Source organism: Columba livia, chromosome 2, assembly GCF_036013475.1.
Source record: "Columba livia isolate bColLiv1 breed racing homer chromosome 2, bColLiv1.pat.W.v2, whole genome shotgun sequence".
Lineage (NCBI taxonomy): Eukaryota > Metazoa > Chordata > Aves > Columbiformes > Columbidae > Columba > Columba livia.
The window spans coordinates 68,210,226-68,231,036 of record NC_088603.1 but is presented as its reverse complement, the minus strand read 5'-3'; the positions used below and the strand labels follow the sequence as shown (position 1 = coordinate 68,231,036).

Here is a 20,811-nt window from a genome sequence, read left to right as displayed (position 1 = left end):
ATTGCTGACAAAATTCCAGATGCATGTTATTTACAGTTAATAAAAATCCATGAAATATTTCCTGAATTATTTAGTGTATTGAGAAATAACTTTCTTCTTGTTTTGATCAATGCTTTTTGATAGAAATATTTCATACTACAGCGGCTTTCTTGAGCATGTTGTATATGCACTTGAGAAGTACACAAGTGGCAATGCTATATGGTTGCTATACTCACCTTATGGTTGCAGGCACATCAGTCCTAAAACTTAGTCAAGATGCTTAAAAATAGGTACATAAATTTGCAAGTAAATCAAATAACCTGTTTGTTTCAGCTGGTGGATAGTGAAGTGGTGATGCTTTCTGCACACTGGGAGAAGAAAAGGAACACCCTGGTGGAACTACAGGATCAGCTCCAACAAATACCTGGGTTTTTAGCAGATCTGGAATGCCTCACCGCAAGTCTAGGTAAGGTTTTACAGATATAACAAGTATTCAAGTCAGTACAGAGGATTAGACTGAAGTTCAGCTGTTGTGAAATTTGCAATTATAAAATTTAATTTTGCTTTCCAAATGCATCCCTTGTATTGTAAATCAGTAGTTCTTAAACAAACAGGTTTTTTAAAAAGAGCAAAATTAGCAGTGGTCGCTCTCCCAGCAGTCAAAATTTTGTATGTGTTATTATTTGGAAAAAAACCCCAACCAAACAAAAAACCCCACAAACAAAAAACAAGAACCTGTGACAACTGCATATCTTGGTGTGAACAACTGAAAACTGGTATTCTTGTGGTCTTTTTAAATTCCTGAAGATTTGTAAGTAGTGTGAACATCCGTGTATGTAGTTGCTTCTCTTTGCTTGAGTCTGCGTCATTTTAGATAATAATTCATTTTAAATCATGGTTTGTTGGGTGGAGGCAGAAATTTACCTGGTTTGGGACACTTTCGAGAGAGTATTTGTTGGTTCCAAAGCTAGCTTCCATAGTTTAAGTTAGTGTACAGGGTTAAGCTCTTCTGAAGTGATATCCGGCTTTTTCATAGGTGCAACTAGCAATGCTATATATTCAGGTTACTAAATGCCTCATGTTTTAGATATATTCCAGTGTTTATAACTTTACCAAATGTTAGCCTGTTGATTTAATTTACAAGATTAAAAGATGAACACTTTAGTGGACTACATCTGGAAACCTCTCATATGAAACAGCTGATCCACTGCTGAAAACAAAATTAGGAAAAAATATTCTGTCCTCATAGTCTCTGAAGAGCTCTGGTGTTCCTGAGACTTGAAATGGGGATGTAGTGTTTGACAAGTAGAAAGCTTGGCAGGCCTCTTGCTGCTTCCATGAAAATCTGTTCAAGTTCCATCAAATTAAAGGTTTGAAAAACTGCTGCCTGTGCATGGATTTGGGTAGCTAAGTTCCTCAGGGACTCTGCTTGTACTATTCTTGCACCACCTGGGAAGTATGCAGGAATTCTTCATGTAATTGCAGCTCTTGTTTTTTGTGAGGTGGGCTGGATTTGTGTGCTGGCATCTGATGTGAAGAAAAGGAGGGTTCTTTTCTGTGTTCAAAGGCTACTTTCTCATTCTTCTGTGGTCAGTGGATATACACAAACAGGCTTTTGTTATTAGGTAGGCTGTAATAACTTTGCTATTTCTTTCTGAACCAAGGAATAGATTTTATTTTTTATTACAATTATCTTATACCACCTTGTTTAATAAGACTTTATCATGTGTTGTAACAATTTAATGTTGGCTCTTTGGAAAGTTTAATTATTTTCTAAAGACAAATTCAAATAATGATTTTTTTTAAAATACTGATTTCAAAATACTGATTTTAAAATACTGATATCATCATGCACAAAGTGATGCAGTCCACTGGTAGACCAAAGATAAACAATATAATAAAAACCAAATGTCTTTATAGTTCAGAGCTGCAAATGTTATAAATCCTGATAAATTTGGGTTACCTTCCCATTCCTAATGTTATAGTGTTATGAACCAGAATTAATCTCACCCTGATTGTAGAATTACTTGGAGAAGGCTCAGTGTCTCTGGAATTTTTTTATATTGCACAAGCAGGATTTAAGTAAGCATTAACCAGTCTGCTTAGGGAAGCTAATGAATTTTGAAGTCTACTGCTAAGGTTGTGAGATTTGAACTATATCTTCTAGCTTAACCTGAGGTGTCAGATTTCAAGTAGTTTACCTAAAAGTTTTTATTAGTTCCTCCTAACCACTCTGAGTTTTTTGGAGGTGGTTGTGGTGTTTCGTGTTTTCTGTGTTTGTTTTGGGTTTTTAAAGTTTTCTTTGGGGTTTTTTGTTTGTTTTGGTTTTGTTTGTGGTTTTTGTTGTTGTTTTTGTTTTGTTTTTCCCTGATAAGTCTTACAGAGTCTATTTGAAGTGAAAAGTCTAATTTGTACCAAATTCAGTATCCACACTTCTGGAAGTGATTTAATAGAAATTTACCGTGACATTCTCTTCACTGTTTTTAGTTTTTATAACTCTGAACTATCTGCTTTTTGTAAATGTAACCTGTTTTCACTTTTCCACTGTGTCTGTGAATTTTAAATGAGTGAAACATTCTGTAAAAAAAAAAAAAAAAGTGAATATAGAATTATAAACTACTGTGTCCTGAGTTGTACATCCAAGATGTAATTTGGCTAATCTTCATCATTTCAGAAAAGTAATAGTTCTGTGTTGTCACACGATATGCTTCTAATAAATCTATCAATGTTTTCATTTTGAAAGTAGGTAGGCAACCTGGCTGCTTTTGATAAAAGAAATTTCAGATAATGGAAATGAGCATTTTAAGTGACCTACTTAAAACTGGTATGAGTCACATACAGGTTCTTCAGCTTTTGCAGTGCATCACAAGACACATTTTCATTAGCACTTTTATAAATGAAGTTCTTTAACTCGGGTACTCCCATTGTCAGTCATCCCTCCCTTTGAGTAAAACGTCTGTCTTCATTTGATAAATTTATCATATTACGCCATGTCTTGTAGCTGCCGTTGAAAACTTTGAAGAAAAAATTACTCTCATGTAAAAGTGAAAAGGGCATTTATTGCCCTTTCAAAGTCCAGAATTTGAATCATCACTTGAGCCAGTTTTTATTTGAGATGTTGTAGAAAATATCTGCTTGCTGATATCTGACATACTTGTCTTAGTATGAAATATGCTTCAGGTTTGAGGAGGGGCATTTTGCTCAAATATCCATTTTGATTTTGGCAAATCAATGTGCAGAAACCTTGATCCAGATCCAATTTTTCCTTTTTTTTTTTTTTTTTTTTTTTTTTTATGTTTTGAGAGCTGTAAAAACTTTTTACTTTAAGTAAGTAATGATTTGCAGTTGGGAAAATGTTTAAAGAAAATAATATTATGAATAAGAACCATTTTTTCTAGCTGGTTGACTAAAAACTGCTGTTACTTTTCTTGCTTTTGTGGTTTTCATTGTCTGAGATGAAACAACATTTACCTTTTACTGAGAAAATCAGGGAAAATATTGAGGAGGTGTAAGTAAAATCAGGGAATTTGAATAATTGAATGTAAAGATACCTATGTTCAGTAGAGAGTTTTTGTCTTTCATAGGCTCTAGGGCAGAATGCTTCAGTGGAGAGAGTTGTACAAGGCAGAGAGATATATGTATAAAAGGCATATAGTTTGGTGTTGTATACTTGGAAACGTCTGTGGCTTGAATACAGAAGGAAAGATATCCTGGTATACTTGCAGTGTAGCTTCAGCAAAGAAGATGCTTCAGCTTCATGTAGATGGTATGATAACTAGCTGGGTTTAAGGTCTTTTCTTTAAAAAAAATCAAAATTGAGAGCTAATAGAACTGTAATTATGTAAAGATATTTTTTTTCAAGTGTTGCAGCTGAATTGAGATTTTCCTGTATGTGTTTCTTTCATTTCTCATTTTAAGCTTTTAGTACTCTGTGTCCCTGCCTGACATAGATATTTTTTTTTAATCTAATTGTTTCCATCCTCTCTGTTTTCTGTCTTTTTGCCTTTTAGTCAGAAAATTAATCATCTCCGTAAAAATGTCTTTAATACTCCTTGGTGATTTCTATTCTTTTGGTGGCTGGGACAGTGCAGGAAAGCTGCATTTTAAGTTATTGTAGGAAAAATTGAAAACTATAATATTTTTTGACATACAGCTATGATTTAGGTTTTCTAATAATTTTTGTACTACTGCAAATCTACAGGTAAGCTAAGTTTCAGCTTACAAAAAAAAATGTGGTAAATTTAAAGTAGCTAAACTTTAAAATGAAAATGTTTTCAGGTACAAAATTGGTTTTTGTGATTGTTGAGTCCTACATAAATACTTTAATGCCTGAGTAGCTGGTAAACTAAGAAAACCAGTGTACACTGTTGGAAGATAATTAAATCTAGTTTCATCTGATCAAACATTAACACACTTTAAAAAATTAATTCTAAGAACTAAAACTCGTAATAGTGCCGTACCTGTCATAGTGTAAGAAATACAGGCCAAACTAATATAGTTGGAATGAAGTGACCTAAAGAACAAGTTATTTTTTCAGCTATCCAATAAAAAATATGTTTTTTACCAAGTGTGCCATATTACTGTACAGGAAAATTTGTAATCTAAAGGTACAATAATGTTTTCCAGCCTCCTTAACAGGTTAAAAGGGGGAGTTGTTTTTCTCCTTCATAGCAATGCTGTTTTGGAGTGAGATGGTGATTGTTGCCTGACCACTTGCTTGTGGGATTTCTGGAGGAGCTGGAAAAGTAGTAGTGATCTTGCAGGTATTCTTTAGAACGTTCTCTGCCTTTGTGGGCATATCCATTCATTGTGCCACTATGGACTATAAACTGGAAATGAATTTCTAGATTTCATATTTTTGCTAAATACGTTTTTAAAAGTATGAGCTTGTTTATCCGTGAATAGGGATAAGCCATAAATTTTTGATCAGCTCTTCAGTTTCACATTGATTAAATATATAGCTTTGTTTGGAACTTTCATTCGATGCACAGTGCATACATTCTCATTTGGGTAGGAGATATGTTAATTCACAACTGTGTCTGGTGCTATTGCTATGGAGCTAGTCTTCAACTTCTTTTTTGTAAAAAGCAAACTTTCCTTTCAGCAGGAAAAATTCTGAAACCTGTGTTGCAGCAAAGCAGGATTGTTGTCTTCTGGAGAGATCCTGACTGTTCATTGCTGTTCTTCAGGAGCACAGTGTTTTCTGCAATTCCCACTAGAGGCTGCTCAAATACTAGTGCTAGGAATCAGTTGCTCTCTTGAATTCACTGCATTTTCTTCATCCTTATTTTCCTGTTCTTTGTTGTTGTCTTTTAATATTATTTCAATAGTAAGTATAGCAAAGCAGGCGGTGGGGTTTTTTTAAGTGGGAAAAAAACACTGGTTGATAGGTACCTTACTAAATTATCTTGAGCCCTGCTGTGTTTGTGAATTTTGCAAATGAATAAGTGAGCAATCATTCTGAAAAGCAAGCTAGCATAATACAGACATTTGGATTTTAACACACTCAGAAAAGTCCATTTTTTAAGCAACAAGGGACTGCCAGTCATAATTGTAGTCATGATATTGCCCTTTGAATACATCTGGATTTTGTGAGAGGAAGTTGAGTGTGTGGTAAACAATGCATGTTCCACCTCACAATCTGTAGAACCGAAGACTTTTTTTTGTTTTTCCCCTCGAACTTGTTTCCACATTGTCAATGGCCTTTACCTCACTCTGCCCCCTTCCCCCGCCCCGCACTTCCCCCTCCATCCAGTGCTCTGTATACAGATAAATACTTTAAGAAAATCTTTGTTGATTATGTGATTCATGTTTCCCTTTATGACTGTTGTGGAGCAGTACCTTAACTTGCTAGGAATAAAAAAAATCTTATTAAGTAATTGGAGCTGAATATCTGACTATGCATGGTAGGAAATTTTTTTACAAGGTCTTAACTTTTGGTTTGCTAGGGGGACCACTAGGATAACAATTTCTAATTGAGTGATGGCTAAGAAAGTTGAAATTTTATATACTTCAAGATAGGCTCCAAGTAGAATAGCCAAACCAGAATATAAGATCTGACTGATGCCTTCAGCTTGCTGTTTCCTTCTTTTGAGCATCCAGAACACATTAACTTTAAATCACTTTTTTCTACCTTGAATTCGTTATTGTCTTGCTTTATGAGATTGCTTCTGTCCATTACAGGCAAAGGTGAAATACAGCTGTTTGCCAAAACTCAGGATTGCTTTAGGTTTCTGCTCTTTCATTCCATCATCTGTGTAGTTCTTTGCATCAACAATCAAGTTGATACACTGCAACAGATTAGTCTGTCTCTGAACTGCAAAATCCCTTCTATTCTTTGCTTGTTGTTGTCTCTAAAAATGTTATTTGTCCTTCCTTCTGCAATTTACCTTCCCTCTGCTATAGGAAAAGTCCTGACAAAAGGGGAAATAGTAGCCCTGTATTCATACAATTCCATCCCAGAGTGACTAGCTGGTTAGAATTTGGGAAAATAGTTTTTCCAGTTTGGGATCCTGAGGAGAGTAATTGAGTTAGGCATCAATCGTCCACAGAGAGGGTGATCTTTTGATACAAGATTCACATGGATAATTCAGGTCACAAGAGATCTCAGGAGTTCTCTAGTCCAAATTTTTACTCAAAACAGGGCAAGCTATGACAAAAGATCAGGTTTCTCAGGGCTTTTCATTGGCATGATCTCTTCTAACTTGAGACTCTGAACAATTACGGTTAAAGAGTAGATGAAGAGGTTTTGCATGTTTTTAAGTCCGTGGGTATGTATAGCTGTAACTAGAAATTTGTCTGTCAGTAAAGGGTCTGTCTTCAGAGTAAACTTTCAAAGTCTGTATTCTTTTATATCATTATGAGGTCATGTAAGAGTTAAAATTCTCCCGGTATTATTCACCTTCACTTCATTTGAATCATTTAAGATTAGTACTGCCATTGGTCAGCACAGTTTTTTTCCTCAGATTGGTATCAGGCAGGAAGGGGTAAACTGACAGTGTGCCCAAGAAGAAAAATTGAATTATGGGTTCTGGATGCTGCTTTTCCTGAAGTACAGACAACAAGCCTGTGAGACCAAGATGCTGGGACAAATATAGTGGTTCAGCATCTTAACTACAAAGGGAACTTCAGCTAGATCTCCCTTAATGTGGCTCTGCTGTCACTCTTTACTATGTGATATGGACTAGAGATTTGTTTATCTTTCTGAGCTGTTTATATATGTGTAATTATTACCATGTTAATTATTTGCCATTATGAATTCCTGTTTCTGTTCAGGTGAGCTGTCCTTCTATTGATACAATTTGATATTCATGTAAGTATTTCTTACAGCCCAGCTGGAGGCAAACTTTGAAGAAATGGAGAATCATCTATTGTGTCTTGAGGACTTATGTGAACAGTGTGAGTTGGAAAGATACAAATGTATGCAGACTTTACAGCTGGAAAACTACAAGAAGACAAAAAGGTATATAAAAAAACTGATATAAATAAGCGTAAAATATAAGCCTTTTGTGATCCCCCCTCCCCCCACCCCATGTGTAATGTAATCCCTTTTATTTTCATCTTTTAAAGAAACAATAATCTTTGACAGGAAGCTGCAAATTTGTAATAGATTCATGTAGTGTTGGTCTAACTATTGGTGATAACAAAGAGTGTGTGTATTTGGAAAAATATCTCTACATTGTTGTTAAGATGAAATCATGCTTATTATTCTTTTAAAAACAATTGGGCTAAGGGCTCTTGTTAATAAGCAGTGATAAGTCATTGTTTCTTTTAGTCACCCTTTTAAAAAAATTTCTCTGTTTCTCATGTGTTGTAAAGGGTAAAGTTAAGAACTCTATTTTTCTTCTGTCTTTTTAGTTCTATCCTATCCTGTACTATGAGTACCTTTTGCTCTGTATGTTAGGTATTACTCTCCTGAGATTCTCTTGCTTGCAAAGACAAGTTTATCTAAAAGATAAAGTAGCAAGGGATAAATGTTTAGAGCTTAAATAAGTCTTGACTTTCTTGGTTTTGTTACTGATGGTGCCAAAAATAACCTTACTGAAGGAGATAAGAAAAGTGGTGTTAAGTCCATTAAATAAATGAGGAAATGAGGAGTTAAATTGAAGCAATTTGTCAAAGACGGTCTCTGACAGACCTGCATTAGGGAGTGGCTGACACACCAGAAGGCTGTGCTGCCATCCAGCAGGACCTGGACAGGCTGGAGAGTTGGGCGGGGAATAACCTGATGAAATTTAACAAGGGAAAGTGTAGAGTCCTGCATCTGGGCAGGAACAACCCCAGGTTCCAGTATAGGTTGGGAAATTACATATTAGAAAGCAGTGTAGGGGAAAGGGACCTGGGGGTCCTGGTGGACAACAGGATGACCATGAGCCAGCACTGTGCCCTTGTGGCCAGGAAGGCCAATGGCATCCTGGGATGTATTAGAAGGGGGGTGGTTAGTAGATTGAGAGAGGTTCTCCTTCCCCTCTACTCCGTCCTGGTGAGACCACATCTGGAATATTGTGTCCAGTTCTGGGCCCCTCAGTTCAAGAAGGACAGGGAACTGCTGGAGAGGGTCCAGCGTAGGGCAACGAAGATGATTAAGGGAGTGGAGCACCTCCCTTATGAAGAAAGGCTGAGGGAGCTGGGTCTCTTTAGTTTGGAGGAGACTGTGGGGTGACCTTATTAATGTTTATAAATATATAAAGGGTGAGTGCCATGAGGACAGAGCCAGGCTCTTCTCGGTGGCAACCAATGATAGGACAAGGGGTAATGGGATCAAGCTGGATCACAAGAGGTTCCGCTTAAATTTGAGAAAAAACTTCTCAGTGAGGGTGACAGAGCACTGGAACAGGCTGCCCAGGGAGGTTGTGGAGTCTCCTTCACTGGAGACATTCAAAACCCACCTGGACATGTTCCTGTGTGACCTCACCTAGGCGTTCCTGGTCCAGCAGGGGGATTGGACTAGATGATCTTTTGAGGTCCCTTCCAATCCCAAACATACTGTGTGATACTGTGTGATTAGGGAATGGTGGGTAGACGTGGATGCTGACAGACCTAGAGGCAGCACTGACATGGGACTAACCAGGCTACTTGATCTGTCAAACCAAGTGTCCTTCTTTTGGCCAGGGAAAGTGCCCTGACACCTTCCCCGCTTCTCTTGATTGCGGAATGAAGTTTGACTCATGTGGTGTGGTCAAAACAACCGGTTTGGTTTACAGTCCTAATTAGGATGTGGTGATCAAGGGCAGGGCTGCACCAGTCAGCCCTAGTCACATTTTGCAGAGCTGGTCTGTTTTCTTCTTTCTTGACCTTCTTTTTGCCACCCTTGTACCTTTTTTTTTTTTAATTCCAGTCTCCTCATACATAAGCAATCCACCCCTAGTTACTTTTTCCCTATTGGTCTTGGTACTCAAATTTGGTATTTCTGATACCATTTTCTAGGAAATCTTGTCCTTCTATGGCATTACAGATACAGTTACTGAAGTACTTCTGGCATTGCAAGTTCTGCCTCCCAAAAGGTCCCTGATACCTTAAAGATCCCTCTTCAATTTTCTGTGAAGTTGGGCTGTTTCTAACTTAGCTCCCCTCTAACCACCTGTGAAATCCAACCATCCCTCACCGTGCTATCTGTAGCTTTTGTCAGCTTCTTACCGTGTTATCTGTCACATCCAGTGACTTCTCATGTCGTGTCCTTCAGTTTTTCCCATCCTGTTCAGTTAGTTTAGCCTCAAGCCAGGGCCTCAGCAGCACTCTTGTCATTACTCTGCAATCTGAATTTTCTCTTTCCCAAGCAGCACAACACTATTTTCTCTCTCTGGGAAGAGACAGGAGTCAGTATGGCTGAATATTTGCTTGTTTGGACCTATTTAAGTAATTAAACACTTCATAGTAGTAATTTCAAAATTCTAAATATGTGCTATTTAACCAAATGACACACAAATTTAGAATGCCCATAAAGCAACAGATTTGTATCCCCTAAAATACGGTAATCTATCAAAAGTTTTCTGAGTTTTGTTTGTTCTCTCTAACATTCTCGCTCCCCCTCCCCTGACCTCTGCTTTCAACGTCAAAATAAAGTGTTAAACTGTTGCCTACTCTGCTTAGCAGCATCTAATCAGTTCTATAAATAGAGTGCTAAGCAAACTACTTAACATAATTATAAGCTGATTACATTTGGTCAGATCTAGACAAAACAGGAAAAATGCAGGTAATTTCTCGTTGATCATTACCACTGTATTTATTTAGGTAAGAAATTAACTGCTGGCTCATTACTAGGAGTACATTTGGCAATGTAGATACTTGGAGAACAAACAGCTGGTTAACTGAATGTGAGTGTGATTTGTTATGTCTATTTGGAACCCATTTTCTGTCATCCTCTCTTAGGGTTTGGGGTCTTTACTGTGATGCCAGCTACTGAAAGAATCAAATGGGGGCTCAGGGGTTTCTTTAACAGAAATACTATTTCCAAGGAGTGAGTGGTTTTGTGTAAACACAGCAAAACAGTATTTCCTCTGTTTTGACAAAATACGGATGAAAAAGATGAACACAAACTCTAGAAACTGTGGTTATTTTATGCACATAACAAAAAGTGATTTTATTATAGTCATTGTACAGCTTAGGCTAGAAGCTCATGTAGTTCAAGTCTCTTGAAAAGAAAGTGCTTTAGGTCAACATTAAATCTTTGAAATGCAGCTATGGTGACTATGGGAACTGATTTTCAGAAGTAGGTCTGCCTGTTAAATAGAGCAACTTTATGTCAGTTCAAACAGATCATTTCTTTGTCTTTTGTCATAGTGTTGAGTACTAGTTTCCAAGTAGATTCATCAGTCCAAGGTGTTTTCCACAATATATTTTAAAGCCTGGTGTTTTGGGGGGATTGTTTTTCTGTGTGCTTATCTCTGGATTTTCGGTATTCTCTTTGTTTGTTTTTAAATCCATTGATCAGGGTACCAGCATTGTATGAAGTCTGGATTTCCAGCCTTGTTTTCTCAAGTTAGTCCTGCTGCAATCATTTGCATGTTTGTGAGCTTTAAAGGATGCTGTTTTGTTTCTTGTCCTCTTCTCAATCAAGCACAATTCTTCTTCTCTTCACCCTACTACCCAGGATGTCCTGTTTCTGATTGCAGCAACCTCCTTGTATCCCTCCCACCTCCTATGGAAATTCTTGCGTTCCCAAGGCAGTGCACTATGTCCTTTAGGAAGCACTGTCAGAGCTCACTTTTATGCCAGTTTTTATTTGCACTGCATTGCAGGCTTATGGCATAAGATAAAATTATTCTTTCCTGAAGCTGTACTTCCTATGAAGCTTTTAGAACCATTTGTATCCGTTTCAGACAGATCACCATTTTTTGAGAAATAGCAACTCCTGGTTATTTTATCAACTAAAAGGAGCTGCCCAACTGCAATGTTTTGTAGGAATACATTGGAGATAGCAAAGAGTCCTTGTCACTGGAAATATTACAAACCTTTATGAGACTGCTTTTTTTTTTCCTTTCTGGTGAGCTTTAAAGAAAGATTTTACCAAAATAGAAAATACTTTCTTAAAAATGTATATTTTGGGATTTTAATGGTTTACTTGTTTTTAAATAATGTGTTGGTAATTACTGTAGCAGTTAAGGAGTTGGAAAGATTGTCATAATTCTTATTAGATGCATTGCCATGCTGTCATGATGGTTTTATGCTTCTGGAGGAGAAGAATGTTTGATTCACTTTCTCATCCAGAAGGGTGTAAAATTTATGGCAATTGCATTGTGTACATTAGAGATGTGTATGTGAGAAAATGTCTTAATCAGTTGTTACTGTTGAGTTCATTTGTTCTGTATGTGCTTCTGTTGATTTTATCTCTCTGATTGCTTTGGGAACAGAAGGGACAGTAAGGATTATTGCATTTAGATGCAGTGGCTTGTGTTAACATTTGAAAAGTAAATACAAAAAACTTCTTTAGACAATTCAGATTTGTCTGCTTTTTGAAAAAGTTCCTTCTAACTTGGGCCAGTTAATGGTTATTTACTCACTAACATAGAAAAATATTTTGGTTTATTATTCTGCTGCGTGTTGCTTTCAAGTATTATCTTTACTCCTGCTGTATTTCTGTAAAAAGCTGCCATTTAGTTGTGATCTTGTTTGACCTAAATTAATGGTTTTTACCAAGGTCAGAAGAGCGAAGGTGGAATGTGTAATATACTGCCATACAAAATCGTGTCACCTAAAGGAAGACTTCTGTGTCTGTACATCTTATTTAGATCCCATGGCATTCCCCAAGTGATAAGCTAGAACAGTACTCTGTACAGTACATCATCTTCAGTGATGACTCCCCCCATCTGGCACTGATACATTTAAATTGTACTTTCACAATTTTAAGGTTTTAAGCTTTACATGTTAATTTGGCAAATTAACTTTTTATATGTAAAAATATACCACTGTTGCAAACATTTCAAACAGGTATATTTTTTTTCCTTTCCAAATTAAATATACTGCAAGGTACTTGTAAGACTGTAGCTGCACATTTCATAGTTCTCGTGAAAATTTTCATCAAAGTAAGTTTTCATGCCACATTCCTCTTGAGTTTTTGAAGGCATCAGGCAAGACTCATTCAGATATATAGCAGATCAAAAGATTGTAGAGGTTTCAGCAGTTTTTTTATATTATTTGCAAAGTGTGAATGTACAGTGTAATTTCTGTCACTTTTAAGCTGATTTAATTTTGCCTTTCTTTTGTGGTGGTCTTTGCTTGATGCAGAGAGGCAATGACATCATTAAGAGATTTGTTGTGTAGCTTCTCCTTATAGTTTAGTTTTCTTTTGAATAGGCATAGAAGAGGTTTTTTCTTTGTTGGTGTTTGTGATCTGTGATTCGAGACTGAATGTTTGTGTTGGATCCTTTGCCTCTTAGAGCACTTTTTACTAGTGTTTTCTAGAAAATGCTAAACATGCTGTCAATCCTGCATGACCTTTCTCTGCCTTTATGTAGTGCTGGTTACTGGGCATAATCTGCAAATCCTGTCAATCTGTCAGTACTGGGCATTCTTTGTCCAGACTTACCATACCAATAATAGAAACAAATTTAGGACTGCCTTAATCATAGTTTTGTATTCTCTGTCACCCCAAAATTGTGTCAAAGGAATTAATTTGTGGCTCGTGGCAGGAGACCAGGGCCAAGGTGCTTGTCATTACCATGCTAAAATACGTTCTTTGCCTCCTGATAAATTCTGTCTGTCTTCACCTTTTTCACTTTCATCCAAACCCAATTTTTTAAAAAATTGTTCACAAAAATATGTTAAATGCATTTATTGACAACACCTCCATGAGGGAGATTTTACATTCCTGTGTCAAAGGGATGTGTTGAGGATAGTGGTAAAATGGTAGCTTCTGACTGTCCCAATTTCATTGATGTTGTCTGGGACCACAGCATGAATGGTAAAGAGTGCATATGGGGTTACAGGCTTTTTTTACTGCTTTGATTTTGTGGAATTGCGGCATATATGTCACTTAGTGTATAAAGCTTGGCTAGTTTTTTAATAATGTAATTATTTTTTTTCTTTTAATGCTTATGGGGAAATCAATAGCCAAGTTAAAGGAAGGTCTGGATTTTGTTTTGTGGCTATTTACGAAAAGCCAGTTTACAAGAACCGTTTTTCTTTCTAGGAAAGATTAAAGATAGTGGAGTTGATGGTGGGGGTAGCCGTTGGTGGTCATGTTTGTATTTTCTCTTAAACTTCAGCTTCTCAAATTTCTTTGTAGCTTGTAGTTGTTCGTAGCTTCTTTTAAATTTATTCTCTCAAACTTCAGCTTTGAACTTCAATTCCTAATGTTTTGGTTGTATGATAAAAATAAAAGTGCTGATACACGTATCTCTTAGTGATCCAATAACGTTGCATACCAACATAAAAAGTTAAAAACCCCTTATATTTCAAAGCTGTCCTTTTCTTTTGATAGCAACAGAATGAAAGCAAAACCATGTCGTGTGCAAAAGCTTACATCTGAAGGCATAAGCTTTCAGGGCAACCTGAGAATTTATTCCACATTTCGAATTCCAGTTTGGAATGGTTCCAGTCCTAAGCAACCTGTATCAGACTCTTAGCAGAAGGCAGAAGTCTTTTTTGCTTTTAATAATTTCAATTCTACCATTTTCTTCTGATTTTCTTACCATCTCCCTGATCTTTACTGTTCTTTTGAATGCTAGCACCTGGAAGGTGAACCCCAATGTCCTTCATCAACAAAAATGTTTGTTTCTTTTTTCGGAACATCCAAAGAGAAATGCTTCACTGTACCTTGAAACTGCTGAGTACATGAGGGTAGAATTTGTTTATATTGTATTTATTAGCTTGATAACCAGTTGATGTTTGCAGTATTTGTTATGAAATTTTGCTTTGATCCATTCTATTTGGGGCAATGGAAGACACGGAAAGACTTCCACTACTTTTGTAGCTCCATTTGAGTATGGAAGCAAAAAAATCTTCATTGCAATGTCATTTTAAATTCCTTAGTTCTTTGCTCTTTACTGTATAAGATTTCACATTTGATGGTGAAGAATCCTGACCTCTCTTCAGTGTTTCTTCAGAGAAGTAGAAAACCTTGCCTGCTGCTTAATTCCAACTGTATTTTAGTAATAGTTTTACTTTTCTGGATTTTTTTAATTACTTATATGCTTTTCATTGCTTCAGGCTTAAAGGTATTTAAGAGTAATAGTTGACCTAAGTCATCTGAAAAAGGGTGCTCAAGCAATCTGGGGAATGAAAAACATTTTTGTGTCATTGTCATAAGTGCTAATCCTAAGTACATTAAAAAAATACTTAAATTATTTCTGTGTCCCATGCAAGTGACATAAATCTTTAGTTCTCAGGGTTTTGGCTTTTACTTCTGATGGCATCCAGAGGAAAGTCATTCTCGTGGCTTTTTAGCAGACTAGAGCTTGAATCGGGCTATGGAAGGAAATTATTTTTATACAGTTTTGAAAATTTGAGTGCATCAGACAGGTGAAATGCAGTATCTTTCAGGTTTTATAACTTGTTAGATGCCAGAAATATTTTTAAATGAAATTGCAGATAAGCAGCTGTATGTTCTTTAAATGTCATTTTTAAATAATGTTTACAACTTGACATCTGTAAATACATCTTGTTGTAAAATTTTTTAAACTTAATACTCAATTTTTACCATCCATATACTGTCTTGAGATTGTATTTTGTTTACGCATAAGTCTAGTAGTTTGAATTTATTTGCCTTTACTTTCAGAACTAGTTTTATAAAGTTATTCCTGGCATTCATTTATGACTTCGTTACTTTCTTATCTGCCTGCTCTTTCCTCTAGAAGATAAAACATGGAACTGTCACTTCTGCCTACTGGCATAACTGTAAAAAACTTGGTGTTTCTGTGGTCTCTTGGTACTGAATTGAATTCCCTAGTGCTTTGTTATGTTTGGAAAATTGATCTTAGTGTTACTGTACCTTTGCAAGGTACAGTAAAACCTGAGAACCTTGTCTTACTTATGTTGAACAAATGAAATTCCCATTGATTTTAGTAACTTAAAGCTTAACAATGTTGACTCCACCAAATTTGTTTTTTTTCATCTACATTCTTATTTGGCTAGGTATTTATGAGAGATTCTGTGGGTTGAGATCATATGGACGATATATTGAGGTTACTGAAGACAATTTTGAGTTAATCAAAGGTATTTGAGTTAATCAAAGGTATTGTTTAAAGAAGTGTAAATAAGGATTTGCAATGAACTGAGCAGCCAAGGAATGACTGATAATTCTTCACTGTCTACAGGTGTAAGACAGGACAATGATCTGCTTTCAGAAGTGTTTGCAAAGCTTGCAACTGTCTGCATTTAATACCCTACTTAAATCTTTGAGAATTTCCCTTATGTGTACCTACTTAAAACTGTAACTGCTGTGCAAATGTCCAGCAGGATGTGTGGTCTTGCAGTTACTGTCTGTTCCTCAACTGGGTAGTGAAGACATGAGGATGGTCACTACTAGATGGTCAATAAGCTGTTAAACAGAAGTTACTATCTTTGATACTTTGTCCTTCCGTTCTGTTTAAGTTTTATTAAAAACAAACAAACAAAAACACACACAAAACCCAGAACAAAGAAACACCAAAAACCAACTCAAAACACACACAAAAACCCCCAAAACCAACCAAAACCAAAACAAAACCACAAAACACACACACACAAAACCCAAACCAAACAAAAAAACCCAAAATGCCAAACAAAACTGCTTCAGTGAATATGCTACTGCAGGCCTTATATTAAGTTCTGAGCAAGTTGAATCAGGGCATTGCTGCACAGTTGTGTTTGGAGTTCTAAGTGTTTTGGAGAGTTTGTTTTTTCTTTAGTAAAAAACGTGCTAATCTGTGCAATTGTAAAGAAATAAGTGGATTAATTGGGAAATAATGGAAACATGTTTGAGTTTGCAGGCAGCCCAAATTTTAAATGTGGTTTTACGTATATGAATTGGCCTGTTTTCATCAGCTGCTTTAATTCCTTAAATATAAAAGTGACAAGACAACACAGATAATTCCATGCCATGTGCTTTAGCAGAAACATCAAGTTTCAGTAATTATAAACCCAGTTGTTGTCTTACTGACAGCTGCATTTACTTGATTCATAGTGCATTTTTAGGTATGAAAATTGTTGGGATATAGAAAATAAAATTATTTATTCAGTCTAAGATAGGATACTTGATTCAAGTATTGTCTGGATTTGACTTTAGGTAAGTGTCCCCCTTTCAATGCAAGATGGGGTTTTCTTGAAGTAGTATTTCCTTGAGGCTAGATGTGTGTTTTACTTATCTTAACAGAAGCACAGAAAGGGTGGGACTGCTGCTGGCCTGCTTTCAGATCTCTGTTATGGCCTGCATATGTGCAGGACACTTCCACAAATTACCTAGTTTTATTTCTACGCTCTCTCTAAAAGTGGCCACATATTAGTATTTATAAACTTGTCTAGTTGCTGTAGAGCAGGTGGAAGCCCTGTAGTAGGGCCTCTTTGTCTCTCTCTCCAGTCTGCATTGGTTCAGGAACATCTCAGGCTGACCTTGAAGCTGCCTCATCCTGTAACCCAGTTGTGCAAACCAGGGGCCAGGCACTCTGGATGACTTCTGTGCTGGTGTATTAACATGATTCGCAAATCTGACTGGGTCAGAGGGTGGAATTTAGGAGGAATCATGTCATGCTCATATAACTCCAATATTCTTCTTTATCCTTTTTTATTGTTGCTGTTTATCGGTGATATCCAACAGAATTTTCTTCCTAGTGTTTATCTCTTTTGCCCAGTGACTAAAGCAGGGTTAATCCAACAGTGCAATGAAAAGCCTGATAGGACTGGGAAGGTACTTGGGAATTTGTATTTGCCCTCTATATGTTTATCTAAGCTCTGGTTGTGTAGGTTACTCTGGGGGACTAGTTATAGACTGTAGACAGTGGTCTATGGTCTCCAAAATTATATATTCTCACCACAAACCCTGAAGCTCAACTTTCTTTAAATGAAGAATTTGAGACCACTGACAACATGATCATAAGAACATTCCAAAATGTTCTTTAAAATACTTACTTAAAAATAATAGTTCAAAAGACACATCCTGTCTCATCAGAACTTCAAGGCAAGACAGTTTTAACTCGCTTTAGAATTCATTACATGTCTCACAAGTAAAAATTTGTATAAAAGGTATACTTCAGAATAAAATGGAGTATTGTATTTTTTCAATCCTTTCTCTCTATACATGCGTCTCAGATATTTTTTGATGAGATGTTTCAGAGAAGTTCGCAACAATCTGTTGCATTAACAAGGTTTTGATTTAATTTCTTTAGGTTATTTTGAACCGTGAGACATTATCAGCTATGCTTTATTAGGCATGGTGCATAGAGGGGTTTATCGTCAGAATTACCTATGTCCATCATGCTCAGAAGGGGCTTGAGAATCTGATTAGTGTGTCTGTTATGCCAGCATTAAAATATAACTAAATATCGTGTTTATCCTGACTTAATGAAGAAGTAGGCAACCAGGCTTATGCATTTGCCGTTTTGCTGACAATTGGTGCCCTTTACTTACTGCTATCCTGTAGGTCATTTTCAACCAAATTTGATGGGTATAGAATTTCTCAGAATAATTAAGCCCTCCATCGATTTTATGAAAACAAGCAACTGGAAAGGAAGAGATATGCCCATATGCATGGCCAGATGTTGGGGGTTGACCTGCTGGAAAGCCTCACTGAAGAGAAGGACTTTGGAGTTTTGATTGGCAACAGGTTGATCATGAGCCAGCACTGTGCCCTTGTGGCCAAGAGATGCATTAAGAAGAGTGTGGCCAGTAGGTCGAGGGAGGTTCTCCTCCCCCTCTACTCTGCCCTAGTGAGGCCACATCTGGAGCACTGTGTCTAGTTCTGGGCTCCTCAGTTAAGAAGGACAAGGAATTACTGGAGGGAGTCCAGCAGAGGGCTACAAAGGTGATTAGGGGCCTGGAGCATCTTTCTTATGAGAAGGCTGAGAGAGCTGGGTCTGTTCAGCCTGGAGAAGGCTGAGAGGGGATCTCTTCAATGTTTATAAATATCTCAAGGGTGGATGACGAGAAAATGGGATCAGTTTCCTTTCAGTGGTGGCCAATGGCAAGATGAAAGGCACTGGGCACAGACTGAAGCACAGGAGTTTCCATCTGAATATGAGGAGAAACTTCTTTACTTTGAGGGTGCCAGAGTACTGGAACAGGCTGCCCAGAGAAGATGTGGAGTCTCCTTCTCTGGGGACATTCAAAACCCGCCTGGACACATTCTTGTGTGATCTGCTCTGGGTGAACCTGCCTTAGTGGGTGGGTTGGACTAGATGATCTCCAGAGGTCCCTTCCAACCCAGTCATTCTGTGATTATGTGAATGGTTTTCATGGGCATGACTTGAGTGTAGATACAGCCTGTACAGTCTCTTGCTTCTCAGGAAAGAAGGTGGGCTTCCTAAATTGCACTGCATGCAGAATAAGATTACTTTTAAAGTGCCTCCTTCATGCACTTATAGTCTGATTATTTTATCCTTTAGTTTGTTATTTTAGTGGGTTTTTTTTCTTGCTCAGTGGTACTAAACTTCATCTTTCCCTGAGAGAGGAGGTATTTATATTATAATACAACTGCTAATTAATTCCTTTCTTCTTATTATTGTTAACTGTAAAAAGGTAAAGAATATTCTTATCTGTGTTAACTAGCCAGATTAGTTGGTACTAACCTAAAATTTAGTAGGTAAAGAGCATATAGTGAGGTGCCAGATAGTGGGTTTGATTGATGAGCAGTCAGAGCCTGCACAGGAGTTCCTTTAGTCCTGGATAGATGGCGAGCAGCCCACACTGGGCTTCATCTATAGGGAGGCTGGGGGCAAGGTGGGTCTGTGTATTTTCTTTCTAATAATAATGGAAAGGGTTATCTCATCCATCTGTGAAGTGCATGATTTTTTTTTTTTTTCTGACAAGAAGTCTGTAAAATCCAGGAGTATTTCTTTGTGGAAAGCTTTCAGTTGTCTTAAACGAGTTAGGCAAATGGGGTAGAGGAGAAGACTAACCTTTTCCTGGGGAAGACATGTACAGGCTAATAGACTTGAGCTGAAGCAGCTGACAGAACTCTTCTGCTGAAATTATGCATTGTACTATAGTTTTATCTTCTAGGATGATGTTGTTAGTAAGCTATCCATCAAAGCCTGAGCTCTGCTGTCGTAGCTTTTGTATAAACCTAATGTGAAAAATGATGTCAAAGAATGAACGATTTAAAGTAAAAGAAGAACAAATACAAAAGTGTGATATATACAGCATCAAAGCTGGTAATTTAATATGACAAAATCTAAAATAATGAGAGACAACAGTCCTAGCTATTCATCCAGGCCTACTTCCAATGCAGTTTTTTCCCTCCTGCTTGTCTTTCAAACGTGTTTGGAAGATGACTGTTTTCTAGAACTGTTTTCAGTTTAATATTTTTCCTTAAGCTAACTGCTTTTTCTTTTATAGAATGTCTGTGTTCCAAATACATTGTTTCCTTTTTAATGTAGCTTCAATGTATTTGCTTCTGTAGATGATTTTTTTGTCTTTAGATTCATAGAGAAAGTGTAGGAGGCATCTTCTTCCTGACAGGTTATCAATAAATACAAAATTATTTATTTACTTACAAAGGGGAGGAGAAATATAATACTTTGTAATATTTTTTTTCCGTACACATGTCTAGAAATTTGTAATTACACATCTAGAAAATTTAGTAATTTAATCTTAAGTCATCTATTTTGCCAGTGTTTTTAGAGGTCATAGTCTCCTTTCCATTTTAAGTTTAGTGTCTGGTTCTTACCAAACTGCTGATAAATGAAATTTAGAATTAAAATTTAAAAGTTTCAAGTTTTTATTTGATTTAAAAAAAAAACTCTGTGTTGCTGATAAAGAGCATATTTTCAACAAACATTTTTTTATTATGTATTTCTAAATGTAGGTTTTATTGAAAGTGTTGTGAGAAACCACGAGATGCAATCGATTCATTGGTCTTTGCATCTAAATTGGTATGAGGATAATAAGAAATGCTGATCCTTAGATTCCATACCTGTATTTTTATTGTATGCTAATTGTCAATATTTAAAATTTTTCAGAAATATGTCTTTTAAAAAAAAAACTTTTGTCAAATATTCATTTTCAACTTTTGTAAAGAATGGCAAATATATATATGGATGTAGTGATAGCATCTTAATGCATCAATTCTAAAAATATCGATTGATTCTAAAAGTGAAAACTCTGAGGTTTTAGTCGAAAGCAATGAATATCACTGTCAGTTGGTTACTGTGTTACCATCTTGTTTGCTAATCTGTTTGAACACAATGACAGTAATTGTTTTGT

At 36.6% G+C, this 20,811-nt stretch overlaps 1 protein-coding gene across 3 annotated transcripts in view; it reads left to right on the top strand.

The window, feature by feature from the left end:
• The window catches only part of DTNBP1 (dystrobrevin binding protein 1), a 73,099-nt gene that overhangs the window by 11,096 nt on the left and 41,192 nt on the right, over positions 1 to 20,811 (top strand). For all 3 annotated transcript variants that reach the window (XM_065052358.1, XM_065052359.1, XM_005512534.3), the window contains exons 5-6: positions 313 to 445; positions 7,309 to 7,441. In XM_065052358.1, coding sequence (XP_064908430.1) covers positions 313 to 445; positions 7,309 to 7,441 — 266 coding nt within the window. The remainder of the gene's footprint in view (positions 1 to 312; positions 446 to 7,308; positions 7,442 to 20,811) is intronic.